Consider the following 18,600-nt stretch of genomic DNA (forward strand, 5'->3'; position numbering starts at 1 on the left):
CTCACTAACGTAACAGGACAATCAGATACCCACTGTGATGCCGATGTATACAGCAGTCTTTTTCCCAAATCGGCATAGGAACTTCTGCCACATGGGAATGGTAATAGTGGCAGACAGCTGGGAGGAAAAATTGCACAAACATTTATTTACGACTGACCACTACAAACCCTCATTACCATATTATGCAAGAATCAGATAATAGTGTGCATCAGCACACACTGCTGAAGTTAAAAAGTCTTTTCATCTGTTGCCTCAAAGTCATGCTGCTTTTTTAACTAGAAAAGCATGTCTTTCATCACTATGGAGACTGCTAACCTCATCTAAACCCGAGAGTTCTCTTATAACACGAAACCAAACGATTTAGAAGCGTACAAAAACATTTATTCAAGTGGTCGGTTGAAAACACTCTCACCATGATGACCAGTAAGATGTTCTGAAAATCCTCTCTGAATCCCAGCGTGTACTTGATGAACAAAGCAAAATTTCCCTCCAGCAGCTGAGAAAGAAAAAACAGACAGACCAACTGAGATTCCTTCAAACGATTGATGATTATTGTCCATTCAGTGTCTTCATTTCAAACCCAACTTCAATCTCAAACCAATTCTGAACTTTACTTTTGAACGCAGACCTGTCCTAATGCTGACTGTGATTCTAAACCTAATCTCTTGCATGGCAGCGTCTCTCTCTGTCTCTCTCTCTCTCTGTGGCTCTCTTTGTTTTAACACACATAGCCCATCTCTGTAACAGAGCTGTGACGTGGTCAGTTCCAGAAACTGCTTTCACTTAAACATACTATCACAGACATTCATGGCCTGAGAATTTGTCAGTTAAAAGAAAACATTTTCGTCTTTTGTAAACAATGTGAAATCAGGGATATCTCTCATCATAAATCAGGAATTAAAATAAGTACATTTCAGCATATACGAACGAACATGCATGCCTTTTAAAAGACACCAACACGTTTTTATTACCATAAAGGCCAGAGAAGTGAAGAGGAAGGCCAGCACCAGTTTAACATACGGCCCGTGACCTATTACCAGCCGCAGACCGTTCTGAAACGACACACGCTTTTGTGCTTTTAAACCACCCTGATCTGAAAAAGATGAAGGAAATCATTAAATGCATCAAAAAACACATTCAATGTTAATAAAAATAGACAAGGGTTTCCTAAACTGGGGTTTGTGATTCGATGAAAAGCTAATAATTAAATCATAAAAATGTCAAATGAAAATAAATTTTTTAGAAAATGGTCCCACTTTAGATTAGGGTCCAATTCTCACTATGTACTAGCTATTAACTATGAACTTTGCGTCAATAAACTCCCAATTACCGCTTGTTATTAGTTAGTAAAGTAGTTGTTGAGTTTAGGTATTGTGTAGAATCTGGTCATGGAGGATAAGGCATTAATATGTGCTTTATAAGTGCTAATAAACAGCCAATATCCTAGTAATATGCATGCTAATAACCAACTAGTTAATAGTGTGAATTGGACCCTAAACTAAAGTTTACCAAAAAGATAAACAAAATAAAACATTTAATAAAAAGATTAAATATCAGAGAACCATGAACCATGTGAATGTGTTGTTAAATTATTTAAATATGAATTGAAATCTCAGGAGGGACTTTCAAAGTAAATATTTTAGTTTAACAAAAAAGTTTGGAAATACCCGAGTTAGACTACTATATGAATTCGACAGAAGTTCGTTCGTTCGTTCGATCGAGAGAGAGAGAGAGAGAGAGAGAGAGAGAGAGAGAGAGAGAGAGAGAATTTTTTTGGTGCATGCCTAGTAACTATTACCATTATATCACTGTTACCTTGCTATAAAATCAGTGTAACTCATGGCCTCTGGCTTACTGTTTTATTTGAATGTTTTTATATTCCACATTTTGTACTGACTCAGTGTGAATGTGTATGCAAAGAGAAGTAACTCACTATCCTGCTCTCTTACTCCAAAAAACAGCACAACAGCACACAGAATGTAGATCAAACTTATGACTGCAGATGCAATCATATATGCACGCCTCTGTAAAAGAGAGAAAGATATGATTATTCATGTGCAGAATGTTGATGAGATTTGAAACCATCCTCTACTTTATACCACACTCCCCTCACCTCATTAAATATTCTATATTCCATTAAGATCTGAGAGTAATTGCCATGCACAGAGTGATTAGAGCTGTTGCTCAGGATTGTGTTGTTAATGCAGGGGACGTTGGCCATGCCCACAATCTGCCCCTGGATGGCAGTGCCAATTACTGTACCAAACACCTCTATAGTCATGCCTGAGAGAGAGACAAAACAGAAAATAAGCCACCAAAGCAGTCAAAATGTGTATGCTGGGAATAAACAGCTGTCAGTAGGGGTGTAACAGTACACAAAACTGACTGTTCGGTACGCACCTCGGTTTTGAAGTCACGGTTCAGTGCAGGGGGGCTAATTTTTTTTATTATTAATCGGTGGTTTACTGAACAAATTGTGTCACTTTCTTTAAATGAATTCAATTATAATGAAGTTTAAGGATAAAAACAATTGTCTCTGCTAATGGTGTAAACTATATTGGGAGCCCTTACTTGCACATTACTATAATATTAAAGGTTAACAATAGAGCCTAAACTATTAGCCTAAATTCAGTTACTATTTATTTTTAGATATGAACTTCTAAATCTAATTATGCAATTATGTTTTTACTCCAATTTGTTGTTGAACTACAAGTTCAACTATTTCATGACAGATTTATTTAAACATACATTAAATAATTAAGATGGTTAACAGCACTAACAGGTTAAGTAAAATATAATGAATATACAGGCTAATATAGTGCATATATTTAACAAAAGAGTTCATTTCTCTAGCGAACTAACAAGCTGTGGACACTGAATGGCTTGCCTGAGGTAAATGTTTGTTTATTAAGGTTTAGCGCCATGTTAGCATGAGGGCTATGGCAAACACAAGGTCAATATCACAATCCATAAAATTTTAATTATTATATAAAACATTTCAACTTGACATGAGATAGAAAATCTAAAGCACATTTGGGTGATACATTCTGAAATATTCCATGTAAACCTGTTTCTCCTCTATAGAAAAAGGTTGATTTTATGGTTCAGTGATATTTGAAAAAAAAAAAGGGGTTCTGCTCCTACCGTGTTCATATTTTCTTAAATTCAAAACGACAGTTTTCTAGTGAAGAGTTCTTTTCGAATGACATTACTAGAACATTAGTTATTTCTTGGCTTGTGGTTAAAAGGGTGTCCTGATGTTTAAAATGCCGTACTTGAGGACCACCTCTGTCTCTTTGCATCATTTATGACTCTACGTCCTTGTGCTCAGCTTATTTTAAACTTGATTAAATTTTCCTTTGTTTGTTGAAGATCCTCTCTGCTTTTCTCAGATCTTTAAGCCTTTTTACAATTGTCATCAAACCATGGATTGGTCCTACGACTTGGCTTTGATGATGTCTTTGGTATCATTTCATTTGCTATTTCCATAAGCACATCTGTAAAACATGGTCTTCACATTCATGAAGCGCTATATAAAAAATTCATAGCCCTGTGTCTGAAAAAGGAATCAGTTGGCTTTTTTTAAAGTTTCCATCTAGGGTTTTTATGTTGAAAATCTGATCTTATGGAGGTCATGAGTGGTCACTTCGACATAAATCATCCCATTTTTGCCACGAAAAATCAAGTAAAAGTTCAGATTCACATTTTGTTATGTCAACTGCAGAATATGTTCCATGTCCTGGGTGCAAGTAGGTATTTGAGCCATCGTTGATAAGCCACAGATCGTTGTCATTAATAAAATCTTCAATTTTTTTAAAAGGCAAAAACCAAAAGGATTGAGAATCATGGCTAGATGTTGAAGTTCTGCAAAATTTGCCTTAACACAATGACAATTCCACTGAATTAAACAGGTATTATGTTGGTAAGATCGGTACCTGGCCTCTACTCCTACTTTTAGGAGAGGGGCTTCGACTGCAGGGAGCTATGCTCTCCGCCATATTTACGTCTTTAATGGAGTCAGCTTTCTGTGATCTGTTCTAAACTTTGGTCTTCACTAGTTTCAGTTTGTGTTTAACTAGAAGTTTGGGTGCTTTGTGATTTTGTTGAAGTTGAGGTTTTGCTGATTAATTATGGCTTTTCTCTCTCAAAAGGTCAGATCTGTACTCATCCACTTGATTTTTCAAACTGAAAAATAGGAAACATTTCAACCTTCTGCATAGTCTTTCACTCTTTTAAAAGGCATTTCACTTTTTTAATTTCTTTTTCTTTTATCCATGAGGGACAGTTCTTTGATGGAGATGGATAGTCACCTGTGCAATTCCTGCAATTTTGAACAGTTTCCCTTATGTCCTTCAGTTATGACAAAAAGATTTGTTCGGGTATTCCAGCAGAACTATGACCAAACCTCTGACAGTTGAAGCATCTCAGAGTATTTGGAATGAAGATGTCGACAGGGACTCTCAGATATCCTAAATGGATTCATTCTGGTGGATGAGGTTTGTTGAAAATCAGGATATACAGTCATGTTAAAAAGAAAGCACACCCTTTAGAATTGTATGGTTTTATGTATCAGAGCATAATAAAAATCCTCTGGTCTTTAGCAGGTCTTAAATTAGGTAAATACAACCTCAGATGAACAACGCATGACATTACACTGTGTCATCATTTATTTAACAACAATAAAGCCAAAATGGAAAAGCCATGGGTGGAAAAACAAAGGACACCCAATGATTCAATTGCTTGTAGAGGTACTTTTAGTAGCAATAAGTTGAAGGAATCGTTTTCTGTTTGACAGTATCAGTCTCTCACATCGTTCTGAAGAAACTTTGGCTCACTATTCTTTACAACGTTGCTTCAGTTCATTGAGGTTTGTGGGCATTTGTCTGACCTTGGGGTAAATTTGCTGGGAAGTCCACTTGGCCACTGTCTTGAATGTTTTCCACTTTTGAATAATCTTCCTTACGGTAGAATGATGGACTTCAAAATGTTTTGTTTCTTCTCTAATTGATGGCTGATACAATTGCTTCTCGAAGATCAATGCTGATTTCCTCCTTGGCATTGTGTTAACACACACCTGAATGCTCCAGACCAACAAACTACCAAAACTTCTGCTTTTATAGAGCTGATCACACCTGCTGATGATCAGTAAATCAAAGACATTTGATTAGCAGTGCCTGATTGCTACTTACCCTCTAATTCCTATGGAAGCAGTAAGGGTTGTACTTAGTTGGCTTTTCTATTTGGCCTAGTTTTTTTTCAAATAAATAATGACACAGTGTAATATGTCATGTGTTGTTGTTCATCTGAGGCTGTATTTACCTCATTTTAAGACCTGCCAAGGACCAGATTATTTTTTATTATGTCCTGATACATAAACCACAGAATTCAATAGGATTCTTTTTCACATGACTGTATGTGCCAGTCTTTATTATTTGATCTCCTTTTTTGATTGAAATCCTCTTCACACTTGTAACACCTTCTTGTGTTAATTCTGTGGCTATTTCAGATTCATCCATATCCTGAAGTTCTCTTGTTCTAATTATTGCTCTACTGCTGTTCAGATATGGGTGGGTGGTGGCTTTTATTGGAAACCATTCTAAGAGGATAAACCAATTTAAAAATTTTATTTTATCAGTACACATCCACGTTTATGTCTTCATCTGAATTCTTTTCCAATATATACCTTTTTGAGGTTTGTTTGTTGGCCATATTTGTCTTAATTTTGATTGATCATCTTTGCTCCCCACCCACCTCGGAGCTCAACCAGGGGATGCACTGAGCCGCGGAACTCCAGCAGATATCAGGGACACGAGGATGATATACTCTTGCAAGAAGAACTAATGTTCATATTGCTTGATTGACCCTTTGCCACTGCCTTCAGGGAAGAGAAACATATGGCTGATTTAATTGCCATTATCTATCCAGGGCACGTCATGAGTAGTTGGGACAAGTTGCCGCATTTGTCGCCTTTAACGAACAGCAAGGGGGTGCCCAGGGTCTCCATGGGGGCCTGAGGTAATTGTAATGTTACATGACATATTGTTTACAAGCTGTTTTATTGATGTCTTTCCGCTGTTGAAACACTGATTGAGCGATTACAGGAGATATGACGTGTTTCAGTAAGTTGTACTGAATCTTTCAACACACCATCAGATGGTCATTCATGTTTATTTTGTAACTAATATTAGAGGAAGAGATTATCGTGTCTCTTATCAAAAGTAACAAAACGTGGAGCTTTTTGTGATTATTGATGGTTAGGCCACAATGCTCTCTTCGTCTTGTACACATAAGAAGCATACAGAAAATTTTGGGGACGAATATGTGTACCGTTACACCCTTAATTACTATTTATTCAAATGTCAAAAAAATTCAGATGTCAAAATTCAAATGTCAGAAAAATTTGTTTGTGACATAAGTGTACCGTGTTTTTTTGGTTTGATTTGTTACACCCCTAGGTGTCACACATCATACACACACTCTTCAAAACTATGGGGTCAGCAAGATATTTTGTAACATTTTTTTTTAAAGAAATTAACACTTATCCATCAATTATCCATGCTTTAAATTGATCAAAAGTCACCGACGCCAAAAAGACTTTTTAAATATCAAAAAATATATTTAAAACAAATGCTGTTCTTTTCAACTTTCTAGTTATCAATGAATCCTGAAAAAAGTAGAAATGGTTTCTGCTAAAATAAATTGTCAATAAAAATAATAATAATAATAATAAATGTTTCTAAGCATATTTAAAAATGATATTTGAAGGATTTTGTGGCACTAAAGAATGAAGTAATGGCTGCTGAAAATTCAGTACAGGACTACATTTCATATATATATATATTAATATAGGAAAAAAATTAAATGGATATTTTAAATGGTAATAACATTAAAAAAAAACCTGTGAAATATTTTTGATCAACTAAATGCAGCTTTGGTGAGCATAAGAGACTTCTTTCAAAAACATTGAAAAATTCTTACCCCAAATTGTAGAGTATTCTTCAGTTATAATGTGTTTGCTGTGTATATTATGTAGCCGATTGCAACAGTAATGCATTAAAATGTGTAAATGCTCTTACGGTATGCTGTGGCTGAATCTCGCTCCCTCTGCTCAGTGCTGATGAACATGGTCAGTGCGGAGTACGGCACATGAAAGCACTAAACACACACAAACACACAGTTACTCATTGCTGGCTGAATTCCATAAATATGCAAAGTAACAATGCATTTGTTATGCACAACTAGTCAAAATTTTGGACACACCTTCTGATTCTTTACTATAGCAGTTCTCGAAGTGGGGTCCACGACCCATAGCCAGGGGGTCCGCGAAATAATTTGGTTACAGCCTACAGTTTTTTCCGGACTACAAGTCGCGTTTTCTTTATCATCTGAAACATGCTATTTACATGCATCTCATTTCTCCGCATGTGAAGATGCTGGTTTATATTGGGACTGAAGCATGAAGCTTTCTTTACATAAATGGTTAACATAAATAGTTTAGCATCCAAATGTTAGGCTACATCTTAAATATGGAAACTTTGGACCGAATGAGAGATGCGCGAGCCCAACCTCTGTGCAGTTTCAGTTTCGATTCAAATTGATTCATTTAGACTTGCCGTTTTAAAATAAATGTTGTATGTTGAGGGAAGTAGCCTAATACGCCTACATATTTTATGTGTGCATGCCTGCGTGTGTGTGTTTCTCAACAACGTGATGAAGTTTGAGACACTCAGGTGCAACTTATTTTCTGGAAAATACAGTAAATTATAAAATTGTGCTGTATTGTTAAAAAGTGCATAGGGTGGAGACAGGGCCATACCCACCACTGAGGTCCCCATATATACTGTATATAATAAAAGCTGTATAATTTTATATAATATAAATACAATTATATATAATATAATTGCCTAATATTCACTCTAATTTGGTGCTGCAATGATATTGCAAATCGCGATGATAAGATCACTTTCGAGACCTCAGTATTTATAAAAACCCTGCGTACAACCCAGGGTGGAGACCATTTGTGCAAAAAAAAACATACTGTGTTCATTAACTCAGTCACTGTTATAAATATGAGGGGGTCCTTGGAAATGTTTTCCCCCTGTTTGAGTTTGAGAACCCCTGCTTTACTATATAATAAAGTCATTAAAAATTATGGAAGTATGAGTATGTGATTTAAACAGAATTAAAGGAGATTTCATTTATACAGGTCCTTTATCGGCTTTTCCTTGCAGTCCTACTCTTTCATAAAAAAAAAAACATTTAAAGTAGTTAAAATATATTATTTTTAAAATTAAAAGATAAGTTTAAAGGACATTCCTACCTAATTTTAAACATTTCAGTGTTATCATTTAGATCAAAAAGCTTTTTTTACTACAAATACGCAAATTGTGTTTAAATGAGTTGTCATGCAAGAATGTATATATGTGTGTGCGTGTATATATATATATATATATATATATATATATATATATATATATATATATATATATATATATATATATATATATATCATCACATCATGTTACATTTAATTCATCAAGAACTATAAATATGTGTATAATGTACTAAATGTACTAACTGTCTGGAGAGTCTGGAAGAGACAGTAGAAGAGCAGATACCACATAATCTTTCCCTCCTCTATAGGCGGAACCACCCATATCAGGAAATAACACAATACAGCCGGTATGGTGGACACCAGAATCCTGCAGAGAGAGAAGGCCATCATCATCATCATCATCATCATCTACTTGTACAAACTGAGGCCTGTTACAAATGTTCAACTTCAGTTTTTACAGTAGAATCAGTAAAAATGTTTCAAAAATCCCACACAGCATCTCTGCTCATTTGGTGTTTGAGGTTGAAAACGGTAACAAGGGTGTTTTTACGTGTGTATTAGCTCATCTGTATGAGGTTAAGTGAGGTAAGAAGGCTTCCCCCTGTGGCTCTGAACAAGGGCCTCTCTGCTGTACATGGTTTCACAGCATGTCAAACTAACTGAGCCAACAAGAATTTGGCGGGCGTGAAAAGGCTTTAATCACACCACCTTATTCCAAAGCTCTGAGCACCAATCCCATCAGAGAGTCTACTAGGAAAACACAGACCACTAAGAGACTCTGAAATCGAAAGTTCAGACTGACAATGAAAGCAGTGTGTACAGCAGGAGAGAAAAACTGAAACAAAAAACAAACAAAACAAACACATTGCATTCTGGGATACAGTATTCCACACAGTCTGCTCAATTGTATGCTCATGTTTTCACAGAAGTAGTAGGTTAAATACATACAGTGCAACTTTGGTTTGAGTAGCAATGTTTTTTCTGTCCATCTGAAATAGGCTGTGTTTTCACTTGGCATAAACACGCGATCACCGGGATCTGATCAAGCAGACCGGATCATTAGCCAATCAGTACATGGTGTGTTTACACTTTAAGTATCTTCTGTATCTGGATAACTGATGGGATCTCTGTTTCTCATGCAATATTGTAATGGAGAAATGGCCCAGGTTCAAAGTCGACCTGAAGTGTTGGGGTTTCTTGAAATGAAAAACCTGAACATAAGTCGTTAGTATCGGTTTTAGTTTTCGGCTAAAACTTTAAATGTAATTTCCGGTAAAAACAAAAAAACTATTTTTTAAGCTGTCTGCTAAATGAATAAATGTAATTGTATTAGTATTTTTGACTGTCACTAACATACCTGTCAACACTCCTGTTTTCCCCGGGAGTCTCCCGTATTTCACACCCATCTCTCGCCCCCTTCCCGTTTTGTTATTTCTCCCGTGAAACTCCCGTTATTTGTATGGCCCAAACGTCATTATATGAATAATCACATCAATATATTATTCCAAGGTTGTCCAGTTGCCAGATCTTGTATAAAGCCTATCCTACTCACGCAATCAACACATCATACAAATTTCAACCCATTTGTGAGCTCAACCTGGCAACCTACAACCCAGTTGTGCCGTCGATATCTGCGCAGGTAGTAGACGCGGGAAGTTGAATAAGCGTTACTGGTAGAAATGGGAAAAGACTATTTTATATTTTTATATTTAACGCAATTAACGCAGCACCGTTTTTTTCTGTCATCCTTTGGCTGCATGGCGTTACATTATATGATGCGCTTTTATTCTTGCTAATGCTTTTAAACCATTCAAGCCATATAGGCTATTTATTTTATAAAACTTTAAAAGCGGAAAGCGCATCACTCATTCCTGGGAATACATTTGACATCGCAGGCTACCAGAGAAAAAGTCTCAGCTGTGCTCAGATTTGTAAACCGTACAGTTGCTTTGGTTTTTCAATCTGTACCCGTTTCGCCCCGTGGCTTAAAAGGGACACAACAGAAATAGGGACACACGAGAAAGCCAAAATAGAATGCAAAATTTATTAACAAAATAGAACTATACAGAAAAAAAAAAAAATAAATACGTACAACGGTGAAAAATTTGTGAAATACAGTTCCAATAGGTGAAGTTACACAAAAATATGCTGATTGATTACATAACAATATTTGGATGTAATATTCAGTTCCAGTGAAAATCTGTTCCAGTTAATGGAGTAGGCTATACACAGGTGATGTGTAATATTCAGTATACTCCACCCGCTGGGACAGTTTCTTACAGTAACTGAATATTATACAACATCACCTGTTCAGTTTTGAAAACTGTAGCCTACTCACAGATTTGTGGCCTATACCATACTTTAGAAATCTGTTTTTCTGTATATTGATTTGTTGTGTATTGTTAAGATGAATACAACTGTCTTAACAGAATTTTTCTATGATTTGGCGATGGGGTGTGTAATGTATAGATGACATGAAACTGAACTGACCCCCCCAGGTCTCCCGTATTTTGGTACCCAAATGTTGACAGGTATGGTCACTCACCATACGACCCATTACTGTGCAGTAAAGCACAAAATATGTTTAGTTGCTAAATGAACAGAACCAACCAGCCATCAACAAGAGACGGCTAATCGTACTATAAGTGCCCTAGGGGATCCTGTAAAATCCTCCCAGTCTATTACTGGGGTTGGCCACCCTGGAGAAGTCCAATACAGGTCATGTCCATGTCGCTCCACTTCCTTCAAATAAACTGCACTTATGTTCATGCTATCAGGCTTTTAAAATGCACATGCTACACACATCTGGCGATTAGCAGAGCGGGATAACAGCACTTTAGCTTCACAATACATGCTTACATCAATACATTGACAAAGTATTGATATTCAGTTTCTGAGCTGAGTGAATGGGCAGACTGACATAATCTCTTTGTTAGAAGGACAACATGGTCAAAATAAAATGTCAAATGTATTATTTGAATAAAATAATGTCATTTAATTATTAAAAGGTATCAGAATTTAATCAAAATACACAAATCACATCGTACACATTTTTTTTTTATATATTAATAAGCCTTCTGTCTTTCTCATACACATTTCCCCATCTATATGGCTGCCAATGTACCCAGTAAACTCAAAACTGAAACTCAAAGACTCTGACACAGCAACAAACCGCTGTTTCAAACTGCCCCTCTCAGATATATCCTGTATGCTGCTTGGATCATGATTGGTCAATTCTGGTGGTGTGTTCAGCTGAGCCAATCAGAAAGCAAGAGGTTTTTTCTGCACTCAACACCCCACATGTCATTAAAACACACCTCTCATAAATATAACAATAGATTTGCACTGCATTTCACTTGATTTCATTTTGAATACTTGTACACACTCACAAACAAACTATTTGTCTTTGAAAGTTTGATTCAATCAATTCATTTTATTAAAAAGTTTCTAATTCATTCCAATTAATGAGTATAATTTTCTCAGCCATGGATAATGTTTTATAATGAACGTATATAAAGAGAACCAGTAAGTTCCCACTTATGGAGAGTGAGGGTGTGTGTACTGCCTTTTCTTTTGGATTACTGATAGGGATTGAAGATAAACAACCCTATAAACCTTTTTATTTGCATTTTTGTCTATAGTTTTCATGACACATCTGAGTGCATGCATGAGCAGTCAGCAAAATCCCAGAGAAATGACACCACGTGGCACTCTTGTACACTCTAGTAACCTCTTATAACAGATGAACTTGACTCCATCACCATAGCTACTGCTCATTTCTCACTCTCAGATATGCATCTTTCACTCTTTATCGAACTAAGCTGAAACTGTGGGAATGGCTGGGTTTTCACAGAGTTTTGATTTCATTTCATTTTCCCATGAATTTAAAAAGTAGCATCATGGACATTTCACATTCAGCCTGCATTACAGGACAATTTCATTGTGTGTAGGGCTGAGGAAAAAATATTGATTTCTTGATTTTAATCGATTCTCATTTTTACGAAACGATATCAGTTCTTAAATCTCAAGAATCTTTTAGTCTATTAATGTAAATCGCAATAAGCTATGTGCATTGTTACTTTTTTTGAAACAAAGTCTCAGATTTCAAATTCTGTCCATCTTATTACAAAATTAAAAATATAAATACCGTTTTGGCGCTGTTTAATGTGCCGTGATAGATCTCTGTAGCGCCTCAGTTCAAGAGAAGTGGCATGAATCACATGAAATGATCATCTCCACCGCTTTAATACCAGTTACAGCGTAAAATAAACATGAACATCTGAAGGTATGTTAAAAGATACAGTACGTCTTAAAGCAGTCCGTATCATGTCTCATGTAATCGTTCAATCAGTGTTTCAACCGTGGAAAGACATCAATAAAACATCTTGTAAACAATGTCACGTAATTTATCTCAGAACAATCATATTCAGTGACCATACCTCGTCAGCTAGAAAAAATAATTTTAGAGAGGAGCATCTTGATAAATATAAGCACCATATTATTCATTATAATTTGAATTGTTCTTCAATATTTAATGCATGTTTGAACAAATCAATGTTTTTATGACAGCCGTCATTTAAATGTTTATATAGTTTAAAAAAAAACTAACTGGAGTAGAAATATAATTATGTAATGGTAAAGTTGTATTATAACTTTAAAAAACTTCCTTGAGTGTATTAAGTGTTTGCATACGAATCAGTTAATTAAAAATATAATAGTAATGTAGTACCAACTGACTCCCATGCATATAGTTTACAGCATTAGTTGAGAGATTTTTTTTCCCTTGAGAAAATTTGCCATGTACTGTACCTGATATATATATACACAAAATAATCGATATCGAATCGAAAGCTTGTGAATCGAAATCGAATCGAATCGTGAAATTCGCCATAATTGTGTGCATTCTTAAAAGCCACATACCAGGGCATCATGCGTCCGTGTCGTGTCCATGGGGTTCTGCTTACTAAAAACCCAACTGTAGGATCAGTCACAGCATCCCAGGCCCGACCCACAAACAGGATCACAGAAGCATTGAGGGGATCCAACTAGAAAGACAAACTCGGTCAATAGTCAGTGTAGGATTTACATGCAGCATTGCTCTCTAAAAGTCTCAACTGTAAGAATCCACTGTAATGGAATCAACATAATTGTTCAGAAAATCCCACAGGGTTGGACAAAGCGGTTTGTGTAACCTGTGTTAAACTTTATTATCACTCTGCAATATATGTTTAGTACATCCAACTTTACATACAGTACACTCACATAAATCAATATATCAGAGGTGGGAATCTCTTGGTACCTCACAATTTTAGATTCTCGATTTCGAATCAAATTACGATTCGACATATGAATAGATGTGATTCTATTTACTTTTACTATTTGACTGCGGTAGACAGTGTAATACGTCTTGAAGAAAAAAAATCCCACTGAATTAAATGTGAACCTTAAAATTTATTTAGCATTTCTTCCCATTTTATTCAACCCAATATGATATGAATGATCAAGTGTAAAAATAAAACTGTAGTGTATAGTCTTCACCGTATGAATTAAATATAAACTGATTCATTTTAGAGATGCAAAAGTGAATCAGTCAAAAGTAGTGAGTGTTTTTTTTAATTAGCATTAATGAAACGGACAGCAACAGTTTATGAGGCTGCTGCCCCTTTAAGAATGAATGCACAGATCTAACATACTGTTACACATCCAATTTTCTCCTAACTGTTTACGTTCATGTAGGACATAACAGACTGTGTTTACATGAATACTCCACACGATGTGCATTTTGACATAATTGTGTGTGCATTTAACTATGTAAGCACAATAAGCTGTGAAAAAGAACTGAATTCGAGTCAGTTTTTGCGGCTTATCATTATTAATAACACTATAACATGCCAATAACTTTAAGTAGTACTGCGAAGTTAAAGAAGTGAAGAAAAATCGACATTTAAAATTTGTGAATCGACGTGAATCGGTAGAAGACAGAATCACAACTCAACCCTAGAATTCCCTCAACCCTACAATAAATACTATATCTTAGCAGCATGATTGTTTAAATCATTGCAAAATGTTAAATATATTATTGCACAGGTCTATGTATAAAGTGTGATACATAAGTATTTCCAGCTTTATCTGCATATATACAGTGCACTCATGTACAACTATATACTGTAAAGCAAATCTCGGCAGCGTGACTGTTTATATCATTGCAAAATGTGGCTTATATTATCGCACAGTTCGATATATAAAGTTAGATATAAAAATGATATCCAACTTTATCCACATACATAATCACACAGTGAGAAAAATGAAATCCTGTATAGAAAAAAAAGATGCATCAATAATCGTTTTATCATCGCAGCCGTCTGAATCGTAATTAAATCATAAGGTGCTTAGATATTCCCATCCCTATACATATACAGCATACTCACATACAGTAAAGCTATATATATTATATTTCAAATCTCAACTGTACAATTGTTTATATTCTTGCAAAATGTAACGTCTCATTCTGCTACTATAAGGCATGATGATATTAAGATATTATAAACATTAATAATGATTTTTTTGTAACTACATCTCATATCAATCCCTTCATTTGCTCGGCTATCTCGGATGAAGAGATCATATTGGCTGTCGCTATGGGAACGGCCACAATAATGAAGCAGCAGGGGTTTTGAATAAGATAACTGGAGCGGAGGACTGTTAAAGTTACACTGCAAGACAACAGCTTTATATCTGCTTTTCGCCCTCTCACATGCTCTCTTTCTGTCTCCCTCACTCTCATTTCTGCCCTTGACCTGGGGCTCTGGGTCACTGTTCACTTGCTTTGTTTGATGATTGCAAGGAGAGATGATTTTCTCACCATTCTATCTATCCATATGGAGTGATATGACATGGTAAGAAAAACAATAGCTGAGCCAGTTTATTTTTATAATCAGAAGGTGTTGAGGTCTTGCGGTATAGATCCTCTGCATTCAGGTATAGCATTCCCATATATATACACTCACCAGCGCCACATCAAGCAAGAAGATTTGCAGAAAGAAGCCCAGGGCGGTGCCTGTGATCTGATACGGAGCCCCTCCGACTGCAAAACACACCTTACTCCACACAGTCAGAGGTCTTTTCCTCTCCTGCTGCGGTGAGAGCTGAAAGGAGGACAAAAAAGAGAGATTATGAAAGGATGAACAATGACAGTCATTGTAGCAAGTAAAATAAGAGCCATGAGAGACCAGTGAACTTTTCACCGCAAGAGGACGCGATAAGACCCTAACTGGAAGAGTTGATTTAGTTTGGATTCTGTTTGTGTTTTTGCGACGTTCCATCTGAAGCTCTTTTTTTCCCAAAAGATCCCAGTGCTCAGCATCAAAGACCATTCAGAACTGCTGGAGGGCTTTTAGCATTTCAGTCCAGCAGTAATAAGATCCTCAAGTTCATTATTCCCTGGCTCTGCAGGGACATTACAGATAAACTGGACTTTTGGCTCTTCTACCTGCACTTTAAGGTCCTCCCTCAAATTAACAGTAATTTCACCAATCTGACTTGCACATTTGTCATAGGTAAACGCTTTAGTTAATGGCTTTAATATGCTTATGGAACCATCAGCACATTTAAACTAGCAGCCAAACTTTGCTACTTCCTCTAACTGGAAGTAGCTTTAAAACTATGCTTGTTGTTTGTCCCTCCTTTCTATACGATTCCTTGCAAAAATCCTTGCAATTGTTTGGCCTTAAATGGCTCAGCATGCTGAGGGGGGTCAACCACTAATGCTTGAACTGTTTAAGTGTGATGACTGCATTAGCATTATTCGTCAGACTATGATGACTCTGAGGTTAGTTCTTCCCAAATGGTTGTCTATGCTTTGTCAGTTAACGTTGACCAGTCACAGACCAGATTTTAAACTTCAAACATTTAATCTGCAGTCTCTTTACACACTGAGAACCTGCACATGGTCTGCAGAGTGTGTTAATCTTGTAACAAAGGTCTGTTGGGAAATTGCAGCATTAAGAATATTTTACCAGGCCGTTCTTCTTGTGCTTTACAATCACTTTAAGACTTCTGAAACTTTAAATAAATTTAAAACTGTAAAATATACAGAGAGAAAGAGAACTAATGCAGTGTCACACATGATTTACATATGACTTTGTATGCCATATAATGGCATATGTGAAAGTTCACAGTGGAATTTTAACTGTAAAAAAATTGTAAAAACACTACAGAAAAAAACTGTTAAAGGGATATTTCTCCCAAAATTTTTAATTTTGTCATTTACTCACCCTCATGTTGTTCCAAACCTGTATGAGTTTCTTTCTTCTGTTGAACACAAAATAAGACATTTTAAAGAATGTCGGTAACCAGACAATTTATGGCATCCACTGACTTACATAGTAGAAAAAAAATACTATGGAAGTCAATGGGTGCCGTCAACTGTCTGGTTATTGACATTCTTTAAAAATATCATCTTTTGTGTTCAACAGAAGAAAGAAACTCATACAGGTTTCATTTTGGGTGAGCTAAAGTAAAGTGACTTATAATTATAATTTATAAATTATTTAAATTATAATTTACAGTGAAAAACTGTCAACTGAAATTCCCAGAATTCCCTGGGTGACACTTCACGTTTTAAAGTATTTTGTTTAAATAATTATGATTCTTAATTATTTTTGGTATCAGTTATGCACATTTGGGGTTTACATAACATATTCTGTTGTTTAATGCATTATTTTAGTGTCACGCGTGTTTCGTGATGGTGTTTTGTGTTTTCATGAATGACTGTGCACCTTAATTCAGCTTGTGAAAAGGCTACTTGTGATGAACTTCTTCATGATACTTCATGTGGCTTCCTCTTTTACTACCTGCATTATGGTGGTTGTCAGTATATGTTATAAAATAGATATTAGCAGTAGTGTGCATTGTTGGATTTACCAGTTTGAATTGCAATTCTCTTGTTTGTAAAAATGTAGTCTTCTCTGACCTGTAATCAGCACTGACTGTGAGACATATCTAGTACAATATCATGGAGGATTAGTTAGCCAACAACAGCAAACAAATAACAGGGAACTATTAATTTAAATAATGTGCAACACCGTCTGTAACTTTTAAGGAATAGTTCAACCACAAAGTTTTGACGCTGTCAGCACCTGACATATTTTGTTATGCACAGGAAAGAAAAAGCTAAAAACATGATTTTTAATGATTATTATTATTTGCTTTTGGGTTAACTATTCCTTCGAGTCAAAATGAACACACACACGTCCCCTTTAAACCCGGCTTTTCTTCGCTGTTTTCACAGACACGCCTCACCTTAGTAAAGCTAATGTGTGTATAGGAAACAAATATCGTCATGTGTCATATCATATATCCCCCAAATATAAATACCATCGGCTTAGCCTATATTTACAAATATGACATCAATGTCATTCGTTGGTAGCCAGCTGTTCCGCATTCAATAACGGCTGACACGTGCTGCTGTAATCATTATATCCAGCATCAATCTAAACTCCCGCCTTATCAATTAATCAAACCATTTGCTCTGAGAGTAACGTTACCTACTTGGATTAAAAAATACATAGCGCTAAAAATATACATCAATGATTTAATTTCTAACTAGGTAACTTACCTTAGCAATTTTGATTCCATCTTGATGCACGGCTTTGGCTGTAGGAAACAGACCGGATGATGAAAACTGTTCGACCCCCTCTCCTCTTGCCATAACACAGATCAGAGGTAATTTTATTGCAGGAGCAGAGTGCACTGCTTTATCCTTGTGTTCAGACTTAATAACACTATTTAACAGGGAGTTGCTTCCAAGGTCGAACAAAAACGAGATGCTGTTCAGTCTCCACTTCTGCCTCGTTTTGAATGCTGATGACTCTGAAGTGTCGTGGCGTGTTCACGCCCACACGCTTTTTTCCTCTTGTCACGCATCGAAAGATGTGCACAGTGCACACGCTGTTGCTCCAAAGTCACACACACACACACACACACACACACACACACACACACACACACACACACACACACACACACACACACACACACACACACACACACACACACACACACACAAAAGATGGAGTTTATGATATAAGATTTTTTCGATATGCAGTAGGGCACTTCACTATGGAAGTAAAATAATGTCAAATGTTTTTGAAATAAAAAAAGCCTGATACTTGAAAAAAATAGGCATTGCATTAACCATGCTTGCATTTTTATGGGCTGAAATTCAACATGGTTGAATATTTAAGCTGTGAATATTTCAATTAAAA

At 36.0% G+C, this 18,600-nt stretch overlaps 1 protein-coding gene across 1 annotated transcript in view; it reads right to left on the minus strand.

Moving 5' to 3' along the window:
• The window catches only part of mfsd2aa (MFSD2 lysolipid transporter A, lysophospholipid a), a 22,926-nt gene extending 4,717 nt beyond the window's left edge, over positions 1 to 18,209 (minus strand). Inside the window, exons 1-10 of the mRNA XM_081351601.1 lie at positions 17,952 to 18,209; positions 15,343 to 15,480; positions 13,256 to 13,380; positions 8,579 to 8,702; positions 7,077 to 7,155; positions 2,114 to 2,283; positions 1,934 to 2,024; positions 972 to 1,093; positions 413 to 496; positions 34 to 117 (exon numbers count right to left, since the gene is read on the minus strand). Of these exons, the coding sequence (XP_081207727.1) occupies positions 34 to 117; positions 413 to 496; positions 972 to 1,093; positions 1,934 to 2,024; positions 2,114 to 2,283; positions 7,077 to 7,155; positions 8,579 to 8,702; positions 13,256 to 13,380; positions 15,343 to 15,480; positions 17,952 to 18,044 (1,110 nt within the window). The 5' untranslated portion in view covers positions 18,045 to 18,209. The remainder of the gene's footprint in view (positions 1 to 33; positions 118 to 412; positions 497 to 971; positions 1,094 to 1,933; positions 2,025 to 2,113; positions 2,284 to 7,076; positions 7,156 to 8,578; positions 8,703 to 13,255; positions 13,381 to 15,342; positions 15,481 to 17,951) is intronic.
• Positions 18,210 to 18,600: the final 391 nt, after the last annotated feature.

Source organism: Scardinius erythrophthalmus, assembly GCF_964197995.2.
Source record: "Scardinius erythrophthalmus genome assembly, chromosome: 21".
In the NCBI taxonomy this organism is placed as follows: Eukaryota; Metazoa; Chordata; class Actinopteri; order Cypriniformes; family Leuciscidae; genus Scardinius; species Scardinius erythrophthalmus.